The 27,171-nt window shown below is 38.7% G+C and overlaps 1 protein-coding gene across 1 annotated transcript; it reads left to right on the top strand.

Annotated features, from left to right (window-relative positions):
- The first annotated feature begins 15,316 nt into the window (after window positions 1-15,316).
- LOC140929743 (uncharacterized) lies at window positions 15,317-16,943 on the top strand. The gene has a single exon (XM_073379457.1). The coding sequence runs from the start codon at window positions 15,371-15,373 to the stop codon at window positions 16,484-16,486; it is 1,116 nt and encodes a 371-aa protein (XP_073235558.1). The 5' UTR covers window positions 15,317-15,370; the 3' UTR covers window positions 16,487-16,943.
- The last annotated feature ends 10,228 nt before the right edge of the window (window positions 16,944-27,171 follow it).

The following is a 27,171-nucleotide window of genomic DNA, read 5'->3' as shown; positions in this document are numbered from 1 at the left end:
ATTAGCTTTCAAAAGAAAAAGTTCACAAATGTTTATTAGACTAAACACGGCGCTATAATTACTAAAATTAAACTGAGCTGCGTTTCTTTTGCGCCACATTCACGAATTTTCTTAGTTGTTGGTTCATCGATTTCCACAGCCAGAACGACAGTTCGAAATTGAACAGCGTCTTTAAAATTCTACGGTCCCACGAAAGTGTCGCTGTGATGGTAAGGTGTTCTGTTCTTTAACCAGTCATCCCAAACTCATGTACTCCATGAAAACGTGTAGTTGACCTCTTTGTGTTTTGTGGTATTCTTGCTTCATTCCTCGACTGAATTTCCTTGTCTGTTACAGTAGTCTGTAAACATGCCAGTCGGTCGAAAGATCCTCGGTGCGAAAATTGAAATTGTCAACTGCTTGCTCGATTTCTGGACCCGCAAATGAAGATTCCAATTGTTTCCCGAAAGCTCTTGCTGTACCGCCACTGAAGCTGCTTTAGTTTGAGTAATAAACGGCTCTACTTCTGGCTCTGAATCGCTCGAAACTGCTAGGCTCTTTAGGCTGTTTCTAGCATTCACTGCGAACAACTAATTTGAAATGCGACTTTGAAAAACTAACATAATTAAAAAGCCGAGAAACCTGTGAATGCCACCAGTGCCAGCATGGAGTCACGAGGAGCCGCAAGCGGTGATATTTTTGCACGGCATCTGGCGGCACATCAAAGAATTTGGAATTGAAGGGCAAATTCCTAGAATATCTTCGCCAGTTAAGCTAGAGAAAAGGTGTTAAAAAACCTCAGGATCCAAAACAACACGTCAATCAAAATATCACTTGGACCTTTTCGCTAATGAAGAGCTATCACACGGCTAAGCTTGAATTAGACATTTATTGAAATAGGAACTCGTGTCAATAAAGTATCAGAAGTGAGTGGGATTCGCTCCTGGTTAAAAAACTGGTTCACAGGTATGCATCTCTTCTAGTTGAAAGAAGGGAATCAGAACTGCTTTTCATGCACGAACAGGTTTTCTTCGGGCTAACTATAAAACTTTAGCTTTTTTCACTCCTTGACATTGTCAAAGCGCATTTTGTAAAGATAACTTTTTCCGCTTTATCAGCTTTTTTTATATTCTATTCCATTAATGTTTAACCTCCCTCAAAAGCCAAATAATGTAAATGCTGTTGTTAAAAAGAGCGTTTTACCTGTTTTCGTGAATTCGCTACCCAAAGATCACTATGCTCAAAGGAAAGAGGAAAATTTTCAGGAGAGAGGAATTAATTTTTTTTCCCACGAGGTTACAAAGAGAAAATGCAATGATTATTGTTAATGTAACCATCAGGTATACTCTACCCACGAGTTTACGGACAGCAAATGCAGTGATTATTATTAATGTAACCATCAGGTATGTTCTACCTACGAGGTTACAAAGAGAAAATGCAATGATTATTATTAACGTAACCTTCAGGTATGTTCTACCCACGAGGTTACAGAGAGCAAACGCAGTGATTATTATTAAATGTAACCGTCAGGTATATTCTACCCACGAGGTTACAAAGAGAAAATGCAATGATTATTATTAACGTAACCTTCAGGTATGTTCTACCCACGAGGTTACAGAGAGCAAACGCAGTGATTTTTATTAAATGAAACCGTCAGGTATATTCTACCCACGAGGTTACAAAGAGAAAATGCAATGATTATTATTAACGTAACCTTCAGGTATGTTCTACCCACGAGGTTACAGAGAGCAAATGCAGTGATTATTATTAAATGTAACCGTCAGGTATATTCTACCCACGAGGTTACGGAGAGCAAATGCAGTGATATTATTAATGTAACCATCAGGTATGTTCTACCCACGACGTTACAAAGAGAAAGTGCAATGATTATTATTAACGTAACCTTCAGGTATGTTCTACAAACGAGGTTACAGAGAGCAAATGCAGTGATTATTATTAATGTAACCATCAGGTATGTTCTACCCACGAGGTTACAGAGAGCATGCAAATGCAGTAACAGTTATTAGATTTTAGTGCAACTATCAGGTTGAGTTCCTCCATTAAAAGAGTTTTTTGCTAGGGTTAAACAAGTTTGGCTTTCATGAGTTTCAAGGTGCAAGAAATTACCAGTATAATTATAGCACACAAACATTGTCATCTAATTTTTCGCACGTAGCAGGAATAAGCCGAGAAATGAAGCATATATAACGAAAAATCGTCCTCAGATCATCTCCATATTAAGTAAATTATATTAAACGTTGCGAAAGAAATTATTGTTTGTATCCGTCTTATCAATCGTAAAAGCGAGGGATCATCGCATGACATCCGGTATATTAAACAGAAGTAATACTCACGGGTTTCACGAGTTGTATGCACTATTTTTCGCCGAGAACAAATTTAAACTTCAATTCTTACCTTACAGTAGTCCGTTCTTTTACCTTGCATTCGACAACAAATCTGGCAAAGGCGGACAAAGTGATTCCGGCATTCTTCCTTATGATGAGTAGCAAGCCGCAAGAACCGAAGCCGCTTGACTGAAGTAAAATCCACCGATATGCACGGCATTCTCACTACAAATATAAACAAACGTCGCGGGGAAAAAAAGACGAGGAGGAAAAAATGCCAGATCTTCGCCTCGGCAATGTATTCCAGTTACCATGCCGGCGTATCTCCAGAAGGTGGACTCGAAGTGCGACAAACCTTGTGATTTTTTTTAGAAGCCCTTGGCGCGCAAACTAATTTATTCTGGCGCGAAATGAAGATTAACAATATGTATACTGAAATCTAATCCGCGACAAGCAAGATTTTCACACTGTAGCGCGACATATTAAATGCCTATTTTTAAAAGTACGAGGAGAAAGTGGTCCAATAGTTTAACTTTTTTAAGATGAATTTACTCCACAAAGGCAAAATGAAATGTTTTATCTCTATGTTGTTTACGTGCCTGATTAGATGGCAGAAGTAAATTCATGATACAGACCCCATCAAAATGAAAGTACACGAATGAAACGGAATAAGTCTCGGACGGTTTAGTTTCTACTCAGCAGCTTCTTTGCTTTTATAACAAAAATTTAATGTTGTAGTCTGTTTTAAACGTTGGCATATCAACGCGCACAGTCGCTGAATGAAAACAACAGTCACGATCACGTTCTTCGAAACCGACCAGAACGCGCGCGACCTACCACTGTTATGGTAAGCAATTATCCTGAAGGTGTTAATGTTCCCGTGACAGTCTTCGCACTGAAGGTGTAAATGGTAAACCGAACGGTCGCTTTGATCATCAGAAAGACCTGTCAACTTTGATGATTTAACTGATTAAATAACGGGACAGAAATTTTACTGCTTGCGGCTCCTCGTGTTAAAAAACAAAAGACAGATGAACAATAGAGGCATTTTTCGTCAAAGTATTTTTGCATCCCTTGAGGAATCCTCGCCAATGTAAAACTAAGCCGTTTATCGGCCTTCAGCTCGTGGTTATGTGATTTATAACCCTTACTTACAGTTCGTCAAGCGTTCCTTCCCAACGCGGAAGGAACCTTGAAGAACGTCTGCGTGGAAGCCAGGGGCTACTGCATAATCAAACAAACTAGATAAGCTAGCTGTCAGTTATTTGAAGACAAAATGTCTAATTTTGACTTTAGAGATACCTTCCATTATTTTTGTGTGTATGTGTTTGTGTTTTTTTAGAAAGATTAAGAGTCGCGTTAACGGCCAACAGCAAACGTGAGATTTAAGTTAGGAAGTTCTCGAAATAGGAAATGACGAGCAGCTAAAATCGCTCAAAACAAATCTTATGGATAGAAATTGCGTGAATCTACCGATTTTCGTGAAGTTACGGTGACCAGTAAACAACACTCAAAAGCGAAAACATGGTCACCAAGTACAAACTCAAAACAAACATGGTACAAACTCGCATTTGCCGTACTTTAATGCACGACAATAATGTAAATTTATAGCAGAAGCTGATAAAGAAAGCAAGCTTGGTTAAATAAACGGTCCATTTGTCTATTGATCTATTGGTCTATAGCTAGTGCATGTTCGGTCGGTAAAATTCAACGTCGACTTCAGGTAAGTTTGTTCTTATTTCCAATTTTACCATGCAAAATTCGAACTTATTTGTTGCTGGAAGTATTCATCCAGATCACGAAATATTTAGTGACATTTCCACGGGGAGACAATTCTCTTTTGTGAGTTTTTCAGCGTCGTTACGTGCTCAATGTTTTCTCTTTTTTTTTGGTTTAAATAACATTTATTGGTTACAACACTTCTAATGACAATACTTAAACTTACATGGAGGAAAAATAAAAACAACGTATAAGAGATAAAGGAAAAATACAATACAATACAGAGTTTGTCGATTGAAAACTCGAACCCTTCGATCGTAAATGAGATGTCTTCAGCCTATTTTATCACTAAGTAATCTTGATATTCATAATTCCTGTGAAGGCTTGCTGTTATATGCCATTTCATATGAAAAAAAGTCTCAGAATAGCAAGTAACATAACATCTGGTTTTCACAGTTATTAATTAGAGCTGAAGCTATTGTGATTTCATTGTCATTGTCAAGTGATATTTATTTCTATTGCCCAAAAAATAATTTCATAACTAGGGGTTCCTTCCGGCAAGTGCCAACGAGGCGAATTCGTTTATCTTTTGTGAATTGTGCCTATTCAGATATTGCCGATATATTTTTTTTCTCATAATTTTAGAGGTTTAAATGGATTCCACTATAGAAAAGGATGGCACCCAAATGTTAAACAATAAAAATGGAAGCGATGAAAAATGTTCGCAGAGCGCATGTTTTTGACTTTAAATTATCAAAGGAATTTTATTTGGTGTTTGGGATTTATTACAAAATTCAATCGAGTCGGGAATTATCTATAGGTAAAGGAAAATATCATTAAAAAAAATAATTTGACTTATTTTACTTGGTGTTCAACTCCTACGCATCAGCACTGATCAAACGACATCCTCTCCCGAAATGAGAAAATGATTTCTGTTGATTCATTCTCCTTGGTCTTGTTGAAGGAGAAAGTTGATTGAGGTGTTACGTTAGCCACTTGTGGCATTTGCTACGATGTATGTCTGTAGATGAGTTGTTGTAAGCGTTCTTGTTGATTGGTTTGAGTAATCTACTTCACTACTAGTAGGTTTGGTTCCTAAGTTAATTGATGATCGATAGCAAGTTTCTCCTGACATGAATTCGGTGCAAAGGAGATGTACCAATTTTGTGCATCTCCGCGGTAACACTTCTGTTCATGAAATATGTTTTATTAGAGCCTTTGGCAGATAACAAAGCCTTGTTTATATTTAGTGTTTGTCCAATTTAACATTTTTGGCCTTAATCTGGTCTTCCTTCGATATTTACCAGGAAATGACTACCCTGCTTGTTTTTGACAGTTTTAAGCGTGTTTCTTTGAGTTTTTAACCGAATTCTTGGCAGTGGATAACTTTAAACTGAGCCGTCTGATTTCCGCCAATCAGCACGAAGCGGAAACGAGTGAAAAACACGTGCCAAGGGTAATGATGTCATAACTAATGTCATCTGAAGCATAAGTGATTATATAGGTGTTTCTGTAGTTAAAAAACTATTGTTCTAAATTCTTCCTTGTATTTTGAACTGCATTTTCAATTTACCCTTTGAGTTTGCAATCACGTTCGTGGTTAATTTATTGAAAAATTTTAGCCAATCATCTTCGATGAAGAAGCTTAATAAATTCTGTAAACTGACAACCATCTTAGATTTTCAAACTGTAATTTTAGTACCTTCATATCTGTTGATATGAAAAGTCTGTTTACTAATATATGCCTTGTAGTTCTTTCAGAAGTTTGCTGTTAAATTTTACTTTGGATTAAGCCTTCATATTTTTCAGCATGGTTCGTCACTGTCTTTGGAAAATGTCTGCGACTCCTGGTGCATGCATCAAACCGGGTTTAGTTCGGAGGTCGTTGTGCCACAAAGTAAATTTACCGAATTGTGTAGCTCGGCGGCCGTTGTGTCACAAAGTAAATCTACCGAGTTGTGTTGCTCGGCAGCCGTTGTGCCACAAAGTATATCAACCGAGATGTGAAGCTCGGCGGCGCCATTTGATCATGACTTGTGATATTTTCGGCACCGAACAAACGAACACTTTAACTCTATGTTATACTTTTCATCTCTATGTTAGAGTAGCGGCACTCTCGAGTCACTGAAATCAACACGCTCGACCAAATTACTGGAAAAGTTATTGACGCGAGCCGGACACACGTTCCATTGAAGGCTTTGACAGGGTTAGTGCGAAGTTAAAATTCAGATGTGAAAGCTTTTTAAACAATAAATTCAATGTAATTAATTTTTTCAACAAGTTGATGACTGGATGCTCCTAAAAATAACAGAGAAAATTATCCGAAGAAATGTTTTTGAAGAGGAAAAAGAATCCCAGGTTAAGAACTAATCGGCCTTTGAGAAACTGCGCCCTCGCGCCAGTAAAACAAAATGTTCCATCTATACGCACTGTCGCCAATGTCTCCTCCGATTACAAGCACTTGATACCGAACCATACGATATCTTTTGAAAACGTTGTTATAATGATACACAGTTTAAATAGAGGTTTCGCGGTACGCAACCCTTACGTTCAAAATATGCCATAATCATATTTATCCATATCGCAACTACCCTTCCGCCTCAACTGCTACCTGTGTGCCTAACAAACATATCGAACGCACTCTCCTAAGCTCCGATTACATGTACTCCTCGTTATATTGTTCTCCTTGTTTTATATTGGCCAGTTAACTTAAGGTGATTCCCTAGTAAAAGAACCTAACATAGATTGTCGATGAAACTTGGTACACTGATGTAACAAGTCAAGAAGATGATAAAAAGGTAATAAAAAGTGGGGGTCACCGTGCTCGTTTTGACGTCACAATGCTCACAAATACGGCTATTTTGGACCCTTTAACAAAAACCGCGCGCAGCCCAAAACTAGACAAAAAGGAAAAATATTTTCAATGATGCATGTGGTAAGGCACAGAATTTGACCTTAATGTATTGTTTATCCACTTACGTAACAGAAAAATGCCCTTTAATGCCCTTGTTTTTACTTTACGCTCCAAAGTAGAATTAAATTGGACACGGGCTATTCGACACGTGATAGCTCAATCCGTAAAATTTAGTAAAATTGCCAAAAAACTGAACATAGATTTGTGCCAATTTTTTTCTCACCGAAAGGAAACACTGTCCTTATTAAAATCATGAAATAAAAAATGGGGGTCACCGTACTCGTTTTTGCGGTAGAGCTGCAGAACGTGCGCGCCAAATGCATTTTCCTTGATTTTTGAGAGAGGACTGGGACGAGTTTCAAAATAGAATGTATGCGAAAGGGGGAAGAAAGTATTAAAAAATCCGTTTTTACAGAATTTACATCGAGATATCACATTTAGGACACAATGTGATAAAGAAAGCGTTTAAATGAAAATCAAAGTGAATAAGCACTAACATCCACTATCGAGGTTCTCCGTGAGGAAGTCGAACTCAGCAACACGCACGCTTACTGCTTACGTTATGCACATTCCCACCACATTGAGTCTCACCTCGGAAAAAAACAACCGCAAGCAAAAATTGCAATAGAGTTTCTCTTCGGTCAACTTCATTTTAATGATGTTACTTCACATGCTCTTTTCTACGGAGGTTATCTTGTTATGCGCAGTAAGAGATGCGCAGTGCAAAACCTGGGAATCACCTTAAGCTTAATAGCGAAAACTTCGGTTGAAGAGTCATTTCGACAAAGCAATTATCTCGAAGATTTCACGCTAATGAGGGTAATGGATTCATGATAACCGTCACAAATATCGAGACATTCCATGTCCAATTAGCCCACTACGGTTTCCGTAATTGCTGTAATTGCTGTAGTTGGGGTAGTTAGTGCAGTTAGTGTAGTTAGCGTACACACTAACTACAGCAACTACACATACTACACCAACTGCACCAACTACAGTAACTACAGCAACTACACCAACTATACGTGCTACACTCACTACAGTAACTACACCAACTACACGAACTACAGTAATTAGTAACTAAACGAACAACACTAACTACACCGACTACACCAACTACATCAACTACACTAATTACACTAACTACACCAAACATTAACTTATCATACTACACCTAGTCATGAACTTTGTTCTACTATACTAAATACATCTCTATATTCGTGACGGTTATCATGAACCCATTACCCTAATGAGACTGTTTAACCAATCGGATCAGACTTACGTCAGCATTCGGTTTGCACTAAGCAGCTGGTTTCCTGGCTGATATAAAAATGGGTGTTACACTGATTTAGCAGAGAATTGTAAAATAGAAGTTGTGCTAACTGCGTGACATTGGACTAAAGAATAAAAAGGAGTCAATTGAACAAAGTAATCGTCTGTTTGTTGTGAGAACCAGCTAGTTCCCCAGAAAGGTTCTTCAACACAGCTTCAAAACAACAACTTTGGCACATTGTAGGCTTTCACTTTTTAATTATTAAGAAGTGGTCCAGATAAGAACGATAGCAACAACGGCAACGAACATATTGGAATGCAAAAAAGGTGCTAACTTTTCTTTTGTCTTTACTTACTTCTGATTGGCTTAAACAGCAAAAGTTAAAAATACTTCATAAAGCAGTACATATATTCATCCTTACTTTCCAACCATCTTCCATATAACAAAATCTGGTCTCAGTTTGAATAACAAAGAAATCCTATGTGGGAACATGTAAAATTGTAAACTTTTCTTGGCTATTGTTTTCAACTCTCGTGATTGGTCAAAATCTTTTAACACAAAAAAACACCCTTTCAAAGTGGAGTGTAAATGCATTTTATTGCGTAAACGGCCTTCATGTAGGTTTCTGCATTTTCTGTGTAAAAATGAGAACATTCCTATGTGGGGAAAGCACCGTTGCCGCATAACAAAGGAAATTGCTATCCACCTTACCGGGATCATTACTTAAGCAATAACAACATGGCTTGAAGCTTTGTTGGTAAATATGAGCAAGTTATTACTTATGTTTCATGGAAAATTCAATTGTATCAAAACTATAAACGTTGTAAAGAAAAGGATAGTTCAAATGAGGCCTTTGACTGCTGAAATTATAAACAATAATTAAATTTCGAGCAACAGCGTCATCAGGGATAAGAAAAATGTTTCGCGTGGTAATATACGTAAGAAAAAATTGGTGTAAAGTAAAATGTGTGAAAAGCGCAAGAATGGGGTGGAATGTATAAAAGGAATAAAAATATAAACTTGAATAAAATAGAAAGATCTAATGAGCAAGTGTCACAGGACAAAGAGTCTCTTGAAAGGCATAATGATTATAGTCTTTAAAACAAAAGGTCCGCAAATTCGTTGCATTCCACACGGGAGTTTTGGGCTGTCTCAACGTAAATCGAGCAGCAAAAAAACATGCCAGATGACAAAAACTCTCGAATAAATTCTAAAATAAAAGGTCCGCAAATACATTGCATTCCTCACAGGGGGTGAGGACTGGCTCAATGTAAATCGACCTGCGAAGAACACGCTGGTTCTGATAAAAGTTTTGAGAATATAACCCTATGCCTTGATCAACTACCGCTTAAAATATAATTCACAAAGGGAAAGAGAACACTGAAAACCCTGGTTCTGAGATCGAGAAGCGAACATGCTACCTCAATGTAAATCGAGCTGCAAAGAACAAGCTGGTTCTGACAAAAATTTGAGCGTAAAACCCTATTTTTTAAAGCTGCTGCTTTAAACGCAATTTAGAAAGTAAACCAGAGCAATAATTGCCCTTTCAAACTAGAAATCGTATTAAAGCTTGCTCACCTGTTAGGTCCTCTTGAAGAGACAACGAACAGCTGCACAATGAATCACCCAATTTCGGACCACGAGTTGTAAACTGTGACAAGACCATGACGTCACCACCTAAATATGGGGTCCGCTTACTTACACCCAAAAAAGGTCAAAAATGCGAATTTTAGAGGGTTACGCAGAATTTGAGAGTTTTTGCCTACATTACGCGGCGTTATAATTCTGCCGCCGAGGCAACCTCGCTTCTTAGCTCGGTTGCCTTGTTGGCAATCAAGTTTGTCTATGTGTCATACATGTGAAATGATGGTTTTACAATAAAGATCAATTTGTTTACCATTTTCTCATTAAAGGCCCATGTTCACCCAAACGGCTTTGCGCGCTTGTGTTTTTGTTTTGAAACGATTCTTTTGTCAAATGCAGTGTTTTGATTGGCTTCCACTTTGAGGAGCGTTGCGTGACGATACTAAAAACGACTGCGAGGGAGACTACAATTGCAGCTTTTTTCACGCTTGACCGAAGCTTAGAGAGACAGTTTCAAAGAGGCCAGTAAGACTTTTAATTCTTTTCCAAATGGAGGAAGATATATCGCCGACTTCGTTAAATGTCACCGCAGAAAGCACCTCAAAATTTAAACTGGTAGTGAATGCATGTGGATGCCTTGTTGAGTCCGATGAACACACTGAAGGTCATAAATTACGAAACGTCTAAGCACCAGGTGAGGTTTTCCTGAAGCCCGATTCGACCGTGAAATGTTTTGATTCCTCAATCTATTATTTTGTGTTAATTCTTAGGAAGCTTTTAGGTATGTGTTCTCGAAAGAATAAGCGAGAAGTTGTGTTTGCAAGGCGCCGAATCAGCACTGCATACAGTCTGTAATCGCTGTATTACACTTTCTTTAGGTTTTGCTAAGGATTGGTTTGCTAATAAAGAGTTCTCGCTACTTTAGAGCCGGCTTTAATCGTGATACGCCAGACGATAAGTTTACGTTAAGGATATCACTCGCTTCATAGGTTAAATTAAATAAAGCATTGTTCATGTTACATTGACTCGCTTGTTTTGCTTTCAACTGATTTCAACGGGACCTTTGTTTACAATTGAACATTCGACGTAGAAGGAACTCGGCAAACACGCTGTCTGTAGAATTTACAGCCAAGAGTTTCTTTCCCATCTCTCCAGGGATTAAAAAGGCGGATTCACGGAGACGAATGTACTTCGGCGACCCCCGTCGACGCGGTCTTCCAACCATGCTTCCAACCGTTCGTTTCGATGGAGCCGCCATCGAAAGTGCTGCAGTGAAACAAACACTCACAGAAACAAAAAGGCTCGATACCATTCCAAAATATCCAAAAAGATGTAAAGAAAAATACCAAAAGAACTTGTTGAGACTTTCTTTTAAACCAGATTTAGCGAACTGTAGAAGATTAACAAAGATTGACTTTACACACTAAAGGCAGCGATTTTCAACTACGCGAAATGTTTTTTCGCGAGTACAGGGCGCGCAATGCATCTAGGGTGAACATGGGCCTTTAAGGCAGACTTATTATCCGTGTGACGGGAAACATCCGGCCAACGGATAACCCGTCCAGAAACCGATAAGGCTGATTTAGCAGCAGAACGGGAACGTCAGTTGACGGCGGCGCGCGCAAATCAAACAACTGGCTTGACCAATGGCAGAGCGGCAAACTGAGCACCGGAAGTCGTGTTTAGTCCTTTCCACGCGCTTTCCCGTCGTCAACTGACGTTCCCGTCCTGTTGCTAAATCAATGGGGAACTTAAGCAACGACGACGACGGACGGCAGTGAAAACGCCGCCAAAAAAAAAAATGAATTTGCATTCTTTCAAACTTAATTGCGTCTATTTCGACCCGCTCAATATGTCAAATGCAGGCGACTTTTCCTGGAGTTGAATTCTTAAGAATTTTATTCAATTTCAAAAAGAGGAAGGAAAATTCGTCGTCGTCTGTCCACGTCCTCCATAAAACGTCAAATCATGAGGTTTCAGGTCGTAGTCGTGCAGTGGACGTCAAAGAAATGTACTAAAAAGCGTGATATACGTGCAGAGCTGTTCTTTTGATCATTACACCTATTGTTTTTTGAAGTTGTCGACGTCGTCGTTGTATTTGCTTAACCTCCCTAATCTATCTCTTGTGTGAAAACGGCCATTGTCAGACTGAGAACTGGTGAAAATTTCAACGATTTATGGAAAGACGCTCCCATCATGATATGATCTACGATCAAAATCTTCAATTAAATTCCCAAGCATATCCCTGAATGGTTAATACTCAAGCCAAACCCAGACCAAGTTTGCAGTGGAGGCTGTTCCTCTTTTCGGGTCTATCGGTACCTGTTATTTTCTGTTGTTTAGAAATCACAATTAAAGAATCCTCCCGCGAGGGGGAAGTTTGTTGTAATAGGAAGAAACTAAAAAAAATGAAATCAACTTTATTTTTCATTAAAATAGTATCAGTATATATAACCTTTGAAGCTTATAGATATCAACTGTTTGCGTTTGGGCTCCCTCTGCTCTTTCATTAAAAGGTTGTCGATTCGAAATTACACAGAACCCTTCGTTATCATGTTGAATATAATACGTCATCAGTTTGCTCGATGACGTCTTTTACCACTAAGATTATTTAAAGATGGAATCCATCAGGAAATTGAGTAATTTTCATTTTCAGTGGACGAAACCCTTGTACCAGAATATTTTAAGCCTTATTTTTACATAAGCTGGGATTCGTTTGTTCTTTTCGGGGGGAATATATTACATAACCCTCGAATCAACTGTCTAAAAAGCTGGGTGCAGCTTTGATTGTTTGAAGGGAAGAGCAGGGCTAATGAACACCTAATTAAAATGCGAGGGGATTAATTTATTTACTCCGAGAAGACCTGGGAACAAGGTTGTCAGTCACGAGTTTAAATATGCACGTTATTAAAGGCTTAGGCCGGTTCAGAAATTCACAGCAGGCATTTGGCCGAGGCTTTAAAGGGGCTATGTCACGAAACTGCGCATGCTTGGCAACAACGAGTCAACTTGAAAAGATTGGCCCAACTTTTTCAAGTTTCGCGGGACAATCTACTTAGCGAATTTATCGCCTTGAATCTTGGCCATCCAAGTATATTTTTCGCTCTCGACGGTTTTGTAATATAAAATAGTCTTTCTGCTTTCGTCTTAGTGCGTTTTTGTTCAGTGGTCCGATAATTACGGTCTAATTTCGATTAGATCTGTGAGCAGCGATGTCCACTCTCACGGCTATTTGCTGTCCTTGAGGTTAGGCTAACTCAATGTTACATTTTCGATTTCTGCTTAATAAAATTCTTTCTAAAGATTCCCCCTCTTGGAACAGTTAAGAAAGGATCGGAAAACATTTTTATCCGTTAACTTAGGCTTAGGCTAAACGTCGAACTTTTCATGAGACGAACCAAACTTAGTGAGTTAGGTTCATGATAACTTCGACGTCTGGCTCAGTTAAGTTCGTCTGATCGAGTTTGGATCGTTCAACACGTTCTATCCGTCTGCTTATGTCTTAGGATCGTCTCCGGGATAAGCGTCGAGCTTCCTATGCGACGAACTTCACTAACAAATAAAAATTCAAAATTTGTTTGATAATGTGTATTTAGCCCCTTTAAAATTGTTTTTTGGTGTGAATTCTGTTGATTGGTTCGAAGCGTCCTAAGTTCAACGTCTGACTCCCCCGTTTTGGCAAAACACATATTCTGTTACAAAGCGTCTTTTCTTCCATAGGTTTGGGTAAAATTTCCGTATAACTCCATACATTTATTATGCATGCAGCAATTTCATACTTTTTCTCACAAAGAGTTTAATATGAATAGAATCGAAACATGTATGCATCATAAATGTATGGGGTTATACGGAACAGTTGAAATAATCCCAAAAAATGTTGAAAGAGCGGAAGGTCGGTTGTTCATTGTGGTTTCAGATCGTAAGGTCCTTATTATTGATGGCTTGGCGTGTCTGTATTTTACGTCTAACAAAGTGTTGCAATTCGCCACTTTAAATGCGAGAAGGAACTGGGCCGATTTAAAGTCTTCTGGGATCCGTTAAAGGAGAGGCACCCCTCCTGGAATCGTTACAGGAGAGGCGCCATGTAGCTTTTAATGGTTATGACTAGAATGGATATCCCAAAATCAGGTTGTCATTTTTGCTTAAAATACATGATAGGAGTCATAAGATAAGAAAGAAACGGAAGAAAACAGGGTGTAGTATGTAGTCCGAACAGGCATCATTTGATGTATAATCTTCATCCGTATGCTTTAAACCATCAGGGGCTAACTGCCGACACCGGCTAATTTTAACGTACTTTACATGGCATTGATTATCACATTTTATAAAATAACTGAGATAGTACGGGTGATCTGATTGGTCTAAAACCTATGGTTTATTATACCGGTAAACCCATAGAAAAAGGCATTCGGAACAAGAGCCGTAAACAAAACCGGCTATTGATCTGCAAACAACGATTTTAGAAAGGCTAAAAAACGGAACAAGTTACTTACCCAGCCCTTCTTAAATAGCATGGTTTACTTTTTAGCCGCATCTCTCAACATAGCATTAGCGGAGGGCTTTAGATTTGAGGACGACAACGGGTACGAGTACGAGATTTAACTTAAAGTTTTTGCGCGTGTTCTAAAACAAGAAAGCCCCCGAAAGCAAAATGATAAAACTTCTCACATTTCATAACTTGTTCCCGCCACCACGACATTCTCGCTAAAACTCGTAGGGTTGACGTTGGGTGCCCCTGCAAGATCTACTGGTAAGAAATACGGAATCTAGTCCCTAGAATCTGTAACCCACAGCGTGGAATCTAGACTTTACAGCGGTCAAACGAGTGAAATTTGCAAAAATTAAGCGAAATACTTCAAAGTTAAGGTTGCTACTTTCACTATCGAAAGTTTAGGGTATTACCAACATCCTGTTAGTTTACTAAACTTTTTAAAAGTTTACTAAAAAAGTTCTAAGTGATTGAAAACCGATGCTGACGTTATTATCGGCGCCATTTTCAAACATGATTCTCTTTTAGCGAGAAGCGTTTTCAGCGAAAAAAGCTCAAAATTTTTAGAAAAATGGAAAGATAGTTATGTTGACTAACTGATTTATACATCTTTGCCCCTTTTTACGGCTCTAACTGGTAAATGAAATCCCAGCAATAAAAAACAAAAATAACCATTTAGACGTTTGACCGCGGTGGTAATCTAGACTGTCAAGACTGTCTTGCATTACACTACATGGCACCATTTATGAGATGCCAAAAATTAAATTTAATTAACATTTTCCTCTTCTCTTTTGTAGCAGTAGTCCATTGAAGAAAGCTATACAACTGACTAGACAATGGTTTTACGAAGTATTAGAACAGGTGTTCTCATCTGCCTTATTTTAGCCCTCTCCGCCATGGTGATACTCATATCACATGTGAACTCGGGAAGGGGAACTTCGCTACCTTGGTTCTACGAAACCTCCCAAGTCTCAGCTAGCAACCACAGCACCACAAGACCTGTGACAAACAAAGAGATCTTAGGAACAACAAAGCACACCCCAGATACCTCAATAAGTGTGTTCGTGAGGATGTCTGGCAAACGACCAGATCACAGGCAACGTTATTTGTGTAACGTTTTCAGGACTTCCGTTCTCTTCTGGCCTCCTTCCTTTGGAAATTTAGTCGTAGGACTTGATGAAGAATCACAAAAGGATCATGAATTTGCCGAAAAATTAAAAACACTTGCCCAAAAATACTTTCCTGATCGTAGACTTGAATTCTTTTATGAGGCCCTTCCAAAGGACAAAGGAACTCTGGAGTTTCAAGGCTCGCCTAAGACACCCGGTTATAACAGACAGCTTTGGAGCAGTTTTTTCATCGACCTACTTTCAAATGACACCGTTATTGCTTGGATGGACAGTGACTCAGCTTTTTTTACCCCAGTAACTAAGTCCACAATTTTTAATGGGACAAAGGTACGTGCCTTAGGCTCCGCCTGCACCTTCTACAGGAGCTGGGTATATAAATGGGCAGATACTACTAAACAGGCGCTAGGATTACCATTTGTCGCTGATTTTATGACGTATTTTCCGGTATATATGTACCGAGACACGGTCACTCACTGCAGAGAGCATATCCTAAAACATTTAAATACAAATAACTTTGAGGAGGCCTTCAGAAAGTTTTACACGACTTTTATCTCTCCAGTCAGCATCATCCTCTCTTATGCATGGTACTTTGAAAGAGATCGCTACGACTGGAATTTTGAAATGTGCGCTGACCTAACAGAATATAATAAAAGATTTCCAAGTGGCCACACCATTAGGCCCGAAGATATAGAAACTGTTCTTTCCGAGCCTCAAACAGGTTATCATGGTAACGCTGGGTTGGCTCTCAACGAAAATGTCTTTACCAGTTATTGCTTATCACACAAAGCAGCAGGAAATAATTTGGATATATGTTCTATTCATTCCGTTTCGGCAAGCGATAATTTACCCTTTTTCGTCCACGATCTTCAGGGAGGTCTTGATAAGCACCCATGTAAAGGTGACCTTACCAATACCTGTTTGCAAGTTCTAGAGCGACATTATAACCAAGTCGGACTTGAGATAAAACAAGGCCGTAAGCTAGAATGGAGCAGTTTAGAAACTGCCGATGCGCTTGCCAGCGAATTTGGTATAACATGTCCGCCGATTACAGTTTGAGAATCGAAGGTATACACAGTCGACGAGAAATTTCTGGAACTAATGAAGCGAGCTGGAACAGGTTCTTAATCTAATAGCGTTAACTAATTCACTCGGTTCGAAAAACCTACCTGAAAATCGGTCAAGCTTATTTTGTTACCATAATAGTTTAAAAAAACAGAATAAAATAAAAGAAGGTCAAGGAGGTCTTCCAAAAGTAAACACGAGTAATCCGAGTAAGAATTCATCAAAAATTTCGCCAGCATTCTAATAGTAACAGAATAGAACTTGCATCTCCCTTTCGTTCACCATAACAGTCACTGAACAATTTTTAGAACACAAAATCCACTACAGTTCGGTATAAGAAAATCCAGTTTATGTACATTACGTACATCATGATTGTTTTTTTGCAAGTACGGTAGTTTCTTAGAAGGATTATGATAAACCCGAATCGGAATGTTAACTAAACTGACAAAGACGAAGAAAAAAAGAGGAAGAGATAAATGATAATTTGATATAATTCTGCCAAAATATTGAAAGATGCTGATTGATGCCCGTTATAACGAGAATAAGAACAGACAATACAATTATGCCGTCGGAACCGAGAGGTGTGTCAATAAGTCCGTATGAGCTGGAGTTTGTCTAAGTCAAATGTCTGTAATTTTCGCCGGGGAGTTAGCAGTTGTCCACATTAGCAAGATGTCCGGTATCTGAAGAATTATGCACCTCGGGGAGAGGGTTTAATGCCACCGAGGCCGTCAGGTCCGAGGCAGATAACACACCTTCCAAGACTACCGGTAGTCTCTATTAGGGTCGTCACACAACTCTCCTCCCCACTAGCGGCCGTTAGTGGGGAGGAGCGTTACGCGACGACCCATCCTCGGAGAACCCAGACTAATTTTCCTCGTCAATGTTAAGTTCCCGTCTTCGTATGTCTGCTCCTCGGCAAATTCAGGTTATAAAGAGATCGGCTTTACCTGCTGTAACAACTTCCGCGAGCTTTCATTAAAAAAAAAAAAACAGCCTTTAAGAGTTGGGATAGCTTAATCAAAGCTTTTGTTTTGTAGCCACGTGCAAACGGATGCAACAACTCCCAACATTGTTGGGCAAACAATGCTGGGAGGCATGTTGTGTCCGTTTGCACCTCGACAAACTTTTCGCAACAACTCCAACATCAAGCAACAACATGCCACAAAATGCAACAGGGTGCCGTGCAAATAGACGCAACATGTAACATCCAACAATGTTGGGAGTTGTTGGCTAACAACGTTGCGTCGACCGTTTGCACGGGTAGACCTCTTGAGCTTCTATGTTTTGTTTTGCTGTTGAAGAACTGTTTTGCTTTTTTTCATATATCCTAGAGAACGTTTTTATTTAAATATACGAAAAAACAACCGACAAGCTAAAACTGGGTGTGTATTCTGGTCAATTTAATGACTGAAAAAACTTACAACTTTCTTATTGTTTCCAGAGTCTAAAAAGCTTTTAGTTTAGTTTTATTTATTATTTTAAAATACTTACTTTTTTAAATTTAATTAAAAATAAGTTTTTCTTTTCACAGTAGCCCACGTTCGATAAATCAAAATTCTAACATGAGTCCGAAGCATTACGGCCAAAATTGAAAATTTTTCAGGACTCCATTGCCTCGCAATTCCCAGAAGAGACTTGAGCAAAAACAAAAGCTAGACTATGAGCAGTCTCTCTTTTTTCTTGGTCCGTCGAGCAAAACGTCCGAGACACGCAAATGACCACGCGTGTCACCGCTCAACGCTCTCGCAAGCGTGCATTCCCCTTACGAAATCTGAACACAAAGAGAGACTGCTCGCAGTCTAAACAAAAGCAAACAGCATATAGAAAAGTGTTGACCAGAAGGCCTCGGATTCATGTTAGAATTTTAATATATTGAACGTGGGTTATAATATTGGGTTATAAGATCAGCTTTGTTTGAATTATCAAAATTCATACTTGGCTTGCAGGTGGAGGCTGAGGGGAATAAAACATTAGAAATGAATTATTAATCATTGAATCCCGATTCGATTTCTTTTGTCATTCGCGTAAAAGCCGTCGCATGACGATTTAATCAACTAGATGACTGCGTGCTCCCTCTAAGCCACTTTTCACATGAAGTCACAGCGGCCATATTGGTGTCCCAAAACAATGAAACGGTGGCCATGTTGGTGTCCCAAACCAATTCCTTTGGGAGTTGAACTCTTTTCTTATGCAAACGCTTTCTTTTGTCCCAATAAATTTGCATAGAGGCTGGCCACTTGAGTGAAAACACTCTACTGGCCCTATTTGGTCCCCAGGGAAATTCTCTAGGCCTTTTATACACCCTTGCAAACGAATTCGCTCTCTTCTCGCAAGTCTACTCCACAAGGGGAAAACAAGTTTTCCCACCCTCCTTCCCTTCGGCGGCTCTGGCAAATTTCCTGTGTAAGCTCACCTGCACCTTTTGCAAAATTTTTCACCCGTAACTTATCCATCAAGAGGCATAGGGTGCCTTTTATGCGAACATGAATTCGTTACTTTTGTTTGCTTGCTCGGAGCCATAGTATCAATTTTGGTAATTCGAAACTGAGTTCTTTGATACTATTAAATAATAATTGATAATGAATCGCAACTAATTCACATTCGCATAAAAGCCACCCTGTGCCTCTTGATGGATAAGTTATGGGTGAAATAATTTTCCCCGAGACAAGGGGTGCTACAGACTCATCCAAGAGACGGAGAATAATTGCCAGAAAACTTTATTAAGTTTTAGTGTAGCCAAATCTTGTCATAGAGACGGAAGGTTTCCGCAATGATTGTGACCTTGGGAGCCGTGTCCTTGTCGACGGCTGAGGTCTTTGGGCAAGCTTGTCAGCCACTTTGGTGAGACTAAGGAACTTGTCTGTTTGAGTATAATACTTAGCGGTCAGAGTAGATTTCCAGCCGATGTGCGTTGAGATTTGTTCCATAGACGCGATTGAATCGTCATGCGGCGGCTTTTACGCGAATAGAATAACTGTAGAAAATAACCCGCTCCAGCTGCACTCGGCCTGTTCCCACGCAGACGTTCTTATTTTTACAAAAGCTCGGATTCCTCTGTTCTTTTGGGGGGGGGGGGGGGATATATTACATAACCCCCGAATCAACTGTCTGAAAAGCTGGATGCGGCTTTGATTGTTTGAAGGGAGGAGTGGGGCTAATGAACAGCTAATTTAAAATGCGAGGGGATTATGTATTACTATGCGAGGGGGATAAGTGACTTACAGTTGTGTTGGTTTTCTCATGACGTCACTAAAATTCAAACTACAAAATTATCGATCCTACTGAGATTTTACTTTCATGGTGTATTAGAGCAGCTGAAAACTAATTTTCAAACAAATTTTCGTTTCAAAAAGGTTCTTGGTTTTGTAATAGAGTACGCCTGGATTTCTAAGCTTTTGCGTGACGAAGCATTTACATGACGGCCAAGAGAGCTGTCATTTAGGTTAAAAAAGTGAATTTTTGCGAGGAATTTTGCTATCTAAACGGTTCAAGTATTAGAAAAAGTGTTACTTTAATGTTAATGAGTTCCTCTAGGAGTAAATTCACGCATTTGTAGCAAAACTCGGTAACAGATATTTCTGTGGGCTTCCGTCCGCCATGTTGGAGCTCATCCGGATGAGCTCCAGCATGGCGTCTCCATACAAAGCTCTATAAATTTGGATAAAACATTTCCTCAGATATCTCGTATACGAATTATTCCTTCGACCCAAATCTTGGCGAGGGTTTTTGTATATTTACCTCCTTTCACTTCTCAGATTCTGGACTTTATCTGTCGAATGGTTTTGATTTTTATTTTGATCTATTTTGAATGGCGTGGCACTGAAAACCAGCAATTAGCTTTCAAAAGAAAAAGTTCACAAATGTTTATTAGACTAAACACGGCGCTATAATTACTAAAATTAAACTGAGCTGCGTTTCTTTTGCGCCACATTCACGAATTTTCTTAGTTGTTGGTTCATCGATTTCCACAGCCAGAACGACAGTTCGAAATTGAACAGCGTCTTTAAAATTCTACGGTCCCACGAAAGTGTCGCTGTGATGGTAAGGTGTTCTGTTCTTTAACCAGTCATCCCAAACTCATCTACTCCATGAAGACGTGTAGTTGACCTCTTTGTGTTTTGTGGTATTCTTGCTTCATTCCTCGACTGAATTTCCTTGTCTGTTACAGTAGTGATCCCTCTCCCGGAATCTTCTTTGTCTGTAAACATGCCAGTCGGTCGAAAGATCCTCGGTGCGAAAATTGAAACTGTCAACTGCTTGCTCGATTTCTGGACCCGCAAATGAAGATTCCAATTGTTTCCCGAAAGCTCTTGCTGTACCGCCACTGAAGCTGCTTTAGTTTGAGTAATAAACGGCTCTACTTCTGGCTCTGAATCGCTCGAAACTGCTAGGCTCTTTAGGCTGTTTCTAGCATTCACTGCGAACAACTAATTTGAAATGCGACTTTGAAAAACTAACATAATTAAAAAGCCAAGAAACCTGTGAATGCCACCAGTGCCAGCATGGAGTGTTAAAAAACAAAAGACAGATGAACAATAGAGGCATTTTTCGTCAAAGTATTTTTGCATCCCTTGAGGAATCCTCGCCAATGTAAAACTAAGCCGTTTATCGGCCTTCAGCTCGTGGTTATGTGATTTATAACCCTTACTTACAGTTCGTCAAGCGTTCCTTCCCAACGCGGAAGGAACCTGGAAGAACGTCTGCGTGGAAGCCAGGGGCTACTGCATAATCAAACAAACTAGATAAGCTAGCTGTCAGTTATTTGAAGACAAAATGTCTAATTTTGACTTTAGAGATACCTTCCATTATTTTTGTGTGTATGTGTTTGTGTTTTTTTAGAAAGATTAAGAGTCGCGTTAACGGCCAACAGCAAACGTGAGATTTAAGTTAGGAAGTTCTCGAAATAGGAAATGACGAGCAGCTAAAATCGCTCAAAACAAATCTTATGGATAGCCGAATTGCGTGAATCTACCGATTTTCGTGAAGTTACGGTGAACAGTAAACAACACTCAAAAGCGAAAACATGGTCACCAAGTACAAACTCAAAACAAACATGGTACAAACTCGCATTTGCCGTACTTTAATGCACGACAATAATGTAAATTTATAGCAGAAGCTGATAAAGAAAGCAAGCTTGGTTAAATAAACGGTCCATTTGTCTATTGATCTATTGGTCTATAGCTAGTGCATGTTCGGCCGGTAAAATTCAACGTCGACTTCAGGTAAGTTTGTTCTTATTTCCAATTTTACCATGCAAAATTCGAACTTATTTGTTGCTGGAAGTATTCATCCAGATCACGAAATATTTAGTGACATTTCCACGGGGAGACAATTCTCTTTTGTGAGTTTTTCAGCGTCGTTACGTGCTCAATGTTTTCTCTTTTTTTTGGTTTAAATAACATTTATTGGTTACATCACTTCTAATGACAATACTTAAACTTACATGGAGGAAAAATAAAAACAATGTATAAGAGATAAAGGAAAAATACAATACAATACAGAGTTTGTCGATTGAAAACTCGAACCCTTCGATCGTAAATGAGATGTCTTCAGCCTATTTTATCACTAAGTAATCTTGATATTCATAATTCCTGTGAAGGCTTGCTGTTATATGCCATTTCATATGAAAAAAAGTCTCAGAATAGCAAGTAACATAACATCTGGTTTTCACAGTTATTAATTAGAGCTGAAACTACTGTGATTTCATTGTCATTGTCAAGTGATATTTATTTCTATTGCCCAAAAAATAATTTCATAACTAGGGGTTCCTTCCGGCAAGTGCCAACGAGGCGAATTCGTTTATCTTTTGTGAATTGTGCCTATTCAGATATTGCCGATATATTTTTTTTTCATAATTTTAGAGGTTTAAATGGATTCCACTATAGAAAAGGATGGCACCCAAATGTTAAACAATAAAAATGGAAGCGATGAAAAATGTTCGCAGAGCGCATGTTTTTGACTTTAAATTATCAAAGGAATTTTATTTGGTGTTTGGGATTTATTACAAAATTCAATCGAGTCGGGAATTATCTATAGGTAAAGGAAAATATCATTAAAAAAAATAATTTGACTTATTTTACTTGGTGTTCAACTCCTACGCATCAGCACTGATCAAACGACATCCTCTCCCGAAATGAGAAAATGATTTCTGTTGATTCATTCTCCTTGGTCTTGTTGAAGGAGAAAGTTGATTGAGGTGTTACGTTAGCCACTTGTGGCATTTGCTACGATGTATGTCTGTAGATGAGTTGTTGTAAGCGTTCTTGTTGATTGGTTTGAGTAATCTACTTCACTACTAGTAGGTTTGGTTCCTAAGTTAATTGATGATCGATAGCAAGTTTCTCCTGACATGAATTCGGTGCAAAGGAGATGTACCAATTTTGTGCATCTCCGCGGTAACACTTCTGTTCATGAAATATGTTTTATTAGAGCCTTTGGCAGATAACAAAGCCTTGTTTATATTTAGTATTTGTCCAATTTAACATTTTTGGCCTTAATCTGGTCTTCCTTCGATATTTACCAGGAAATGACTACCCTGCTTGTTTTTGACAGTTTTAAGCGTGTTTCTTTGAGTTTTTAACCGAATTCTTGGCAGTGGATAACTTTAAACTGAGCCGTCTGATTTCCGCCAATCAGCACGAAGCGGAAACGAGTGAAAAACACGTGCCAAGGGTAATGATGTCATAACTAATGTCATCTGAAGCATAAGTGATTATATAGGTGTTTTTGTAGTTAAAAAACTATTGTTCTAAATTCTTCCTTGTATTTTGAACTGCATTTTCAATTTACCCTTTGAGTTTGCGATCACGTTCGTGGTTAATTTATTGAAAAATTTTAGCCAATCATCTTCGATGAAGAAGCTTAATAAATTCTGTAAACTGACAACCATCTTAGATTTTCAAACTGTAATTTTAGTACCTTCATATCTGTTGATATGAAAAGTCTGTTTACTAATATATGCCTTGTAGTTCTTTCAGAAGTTTGCTGTTAAATTTTACTTTGGATTAAGCCTTCATATTTTTCAGCATGGTTCGTCACTGTCTTTGGAAAATGTCTGCGACTCCTGGTGCATGCATCAAACCGGGTTTAGTTCGGAGGTCGTTGTGCCACAAAGTAAATTTACCGAATTGTGTAGCTCGGCGGCCGTTTTGTCACAAAGTAAATCTACCGAGTTGTGTTGCTCGGCAGCCGTTGTGCCACAAAGTATATCAACCGAGATGTGAAGCTCGGCGGCGCCATTTGATCATGACTTGTGATATTTTCGGCACCGGACAAACGAACACTTTAACTCTATGTTATACTTTTTATCTCTATGTTAGAGTAGCGGCACTCTCTAGTCACTGAAATCAACACGCTCGACCAAATTACTGGAAAAGTTATTGACGCGAGCCGGACACACGTTCCATTGAAGGCTTTGACAGGGTTAGTGCGAAGTTAAAATTCAGATGTGAAAACTTTTTAAACAATAAATTCAATGTAATTAATTTTTTCAACAAGTTGATGACTGGATGCTCCTAAATATAACAGAGAAAATTATCCGAAGAAATGTTTTTGAAGAGGAAAAAGAATCCCAGGTTAAGAACTAATCGGCCTTTGAGAAACTGCGCCCTCGCGCCAGTAAAACAAAATGTTCCATCTATACGCACTGTGGCCAATGTCTCCTCCGATTACAAGCACTTGATACCGAGCCATACGATATCTTTTGAAAACGTTGTTATAATGATATACAGTTTAAATAGAGGTTTCGCTGTACGCAACCCTTACGTTCAAAATATGCCATAATCATATTTATCCATATCGCAACTACCCTTCCGCCTCAACTGCTACCTGTGTGCCTAACAAATATATCGAACGCACTCTCCTAAGCTCCGATTACATGTACTCCTCGTTATATTGTTCTCCTTGTTTTATATTGGCCAGTTAACTTAAGGTGATTCCCTAGTAAAAGAACCTAACATAGATTGTCGATGAAACTTGGTACACTGATGTAACAAGTCAAGAAGATGATAAAAAGGTAATAAAAAGTGGGGGTCACCGTGCTCGTTTTGACGTCACAATGCTCACAAATACGGCTATTTTGGACCCTTTAACAAAAACCGCGCGCAGCCCAAAACTAGACAAAAAGGAAAAATATTTTCAATGATGCATGTGGTAAGGCACAGAATTTGACCTTAATGTATTGTTTATCCACTTACGTAACAGAAAAATGCCCTTTAATGCCCTTGTTTTTACTTTACGCTCCAAAGTAGAATTAAATTGGACACGGGCTATTCGACACGTGATAGCTCAATCCGTAAAATTTAGTAAAATTGTCAAAAAACTGAACATAGATTTGTGCCAATTTTTTTCTCACCGAAAGGAAACACTGTCCTTATTAAAATCATGAAATAAAAAATGGGGGTCACCGTACTCGTTTTTGCGGTAGAGCTGCAGAACGTGCGCGCCAAATGCATTTTCCTTGATTTTTGAGAGAGGACTGGGACGAGTTTCAAAATAGAATGTATGCGAAAGGGGGAAGAAAGTATTAAAAAATCCGTTTTTACAGAATTTACATCGAGATATCACATTTAGGACACAATGTGATAAAGAAAGCGTTTAAATGAAAATCAAAGTGAATACGCACTAACATCCACTATCGAGGTTCTCCGTGAGGAAGTCGAACTCAGCAACACGCACGCTTACTGCTTACGTTATGCACATTCCCACCACATTGAGTCTCACCTCGGAAAAAAAACAACCGCAAGCAAAAATTGCAATAGAGTTTCTCTTCGGTCAACTTCATTTTAATGATGTTACTTCACATGCTCTTTTTTACGGAGGTTATCTTGTTATGCGCAGTAAGAGATGCGCAGTGCAAAACCTGGGAATCACCTTAAGCTTAATAGCGAAAACTTCGGTTGAAGAGTCATTTCGACAAAGCAATTATCTCGAAGATTTCACGCTAATGAGGGTAATGGATTCATGATAACCGTCACAAATATCGAGACATTCCATGTCCAATTAGCCCACTACGGTTTCCGTAATTGCTGTAATTGCTGTAGTTGGGGTAGTTAGTGCAGTTAGTGTAGTTAGCGTACACACTAACTACAGCAACTACACATACTACACCAACTGCACCAACTACAGTAACTACAGCAACTACACCAACTATACGTGCTACACTCACTACAGTAACTACACCAACTACACGAACTACAGCAATTAGTAACTAAACGAACAACACTAACTACACCGACTACACCAACTACATCAACTACACTAATTACACTAACTACACCAAACATTAACTTATCATACTACACCTAGTCATGAACTTTGTTCTACTATACTAAATACATCTCTATATTCGTGACGGTTATCATGAACCCATTACCCTAATGAGACTGTTTAACCAATCGGATCAGACGTACGTCAGCATTCGGTTTGCACTAAGCAGCTGGTTTCCTGGCTGATATAAAAATGGGTGTTACACTGATTTAGCAGAGAATTGTAAAATGGAAGTTGTGCTAACTGCGTGACATTGGACTAAAGAATAAAAAGGAGTCAATTGAACAAAGTAATCGTCTGTTTGTTGTGAGAACCAGCTAGTTCCCCAGAAAGGTTCTTCAACACAACTTCAAAACAACAACTTTGGCACATTGTAGGCTTTCACTTTTTAATTATTAAGAAGTGGTCCAGATAAGAACGATAGCAACAACGGCAACGAACATATTGGGATGCAAAAAAGGTGCTAACTTTTCTTTTGTCTTTACTTACTTCTGATTGGCTTAAACAGCAAAAGTTAAAAATACTTCATAAAGCAGTACATATATTCATCCTTACTTTCCAACCATCTTCCATATAACAAAATCTGGTCTCAGTTTGAATAACAAAGAAATCCTATGTGGGAACATGTAAAATTGTAAACTTTTCTTGGCTATTGTTTTCAACTCTCGTGATTGGTCAAAATCTTTTAACACAAAAAAACACCCTTTCAAAGTGGAGTGTAAATGCATTTTATTGCGTAAACGGCCTTCATGTAGGTTTCTACATTTTCTGTGTAAAAATGAGAACATTCCTATGTGGGGAAAGCACCGTTGCCGCATAACAAAGGAAATTGCTATCCACCTTACCGGGATCATTACTTAAGCAATAACAACATGGCTTGAAGCTTTGTTGGTAAATATGAGCAAGTTATTACTTATGTTTCATGGAAAATTCAATTGTATCAAAACTATAAACGTTGTAAAGAAAAGGATAGTTCAAATGAGGCCTTTGACTGCTGAAATTATAAACAATAATTAAATTTCGAGCAACAGCGTCATCAGGGATAAGAAAAATGTTTCGCGTGGTAATATACGTAAGAAAAAATTGGTGTAAAGTAAAATGTGTGAAAAGCGCAAGAATGGGGTGGAATGTATAAAAGGAATAAAAATATAAACTTGAATAAAATAGAAAGATCTAATGAGCAAGTGTCACAGGACAAAGAGTCTCTTGAAAGGCATAATGATTATAGTCTTTAAAACAAAAGGTCCGCAAATTCGTTGCATTCCACACGGGAGTTTTGGGCTGTCTCAACGTAAATCGAGCAGCAAAAAAACATGCCGGATGACAAAAACTCTCGAATAAATTCTAAAATAAAAGGTCCGCAAATACATTGCATTCCTCACAGGTGGTGAGGACTGGCTCAATGTAAA

This window comes from Porites lutea, chromosome 3 (genome assembly GCF_958299795.1).
Source record: "Porites lutea chromosome 3, jaPorLute2.1, whole genome shotgun sequence".
NCBI lineage: Eukaryota > Metazoa > Cnidaria > Anthozoa > Scleractinia > Poritidae > Porites > Porites lutea.
Note: the sequence above shows the minus strand (reverse complement) of the source record. Positions and strands in the feature narration are given on the sequence as shown.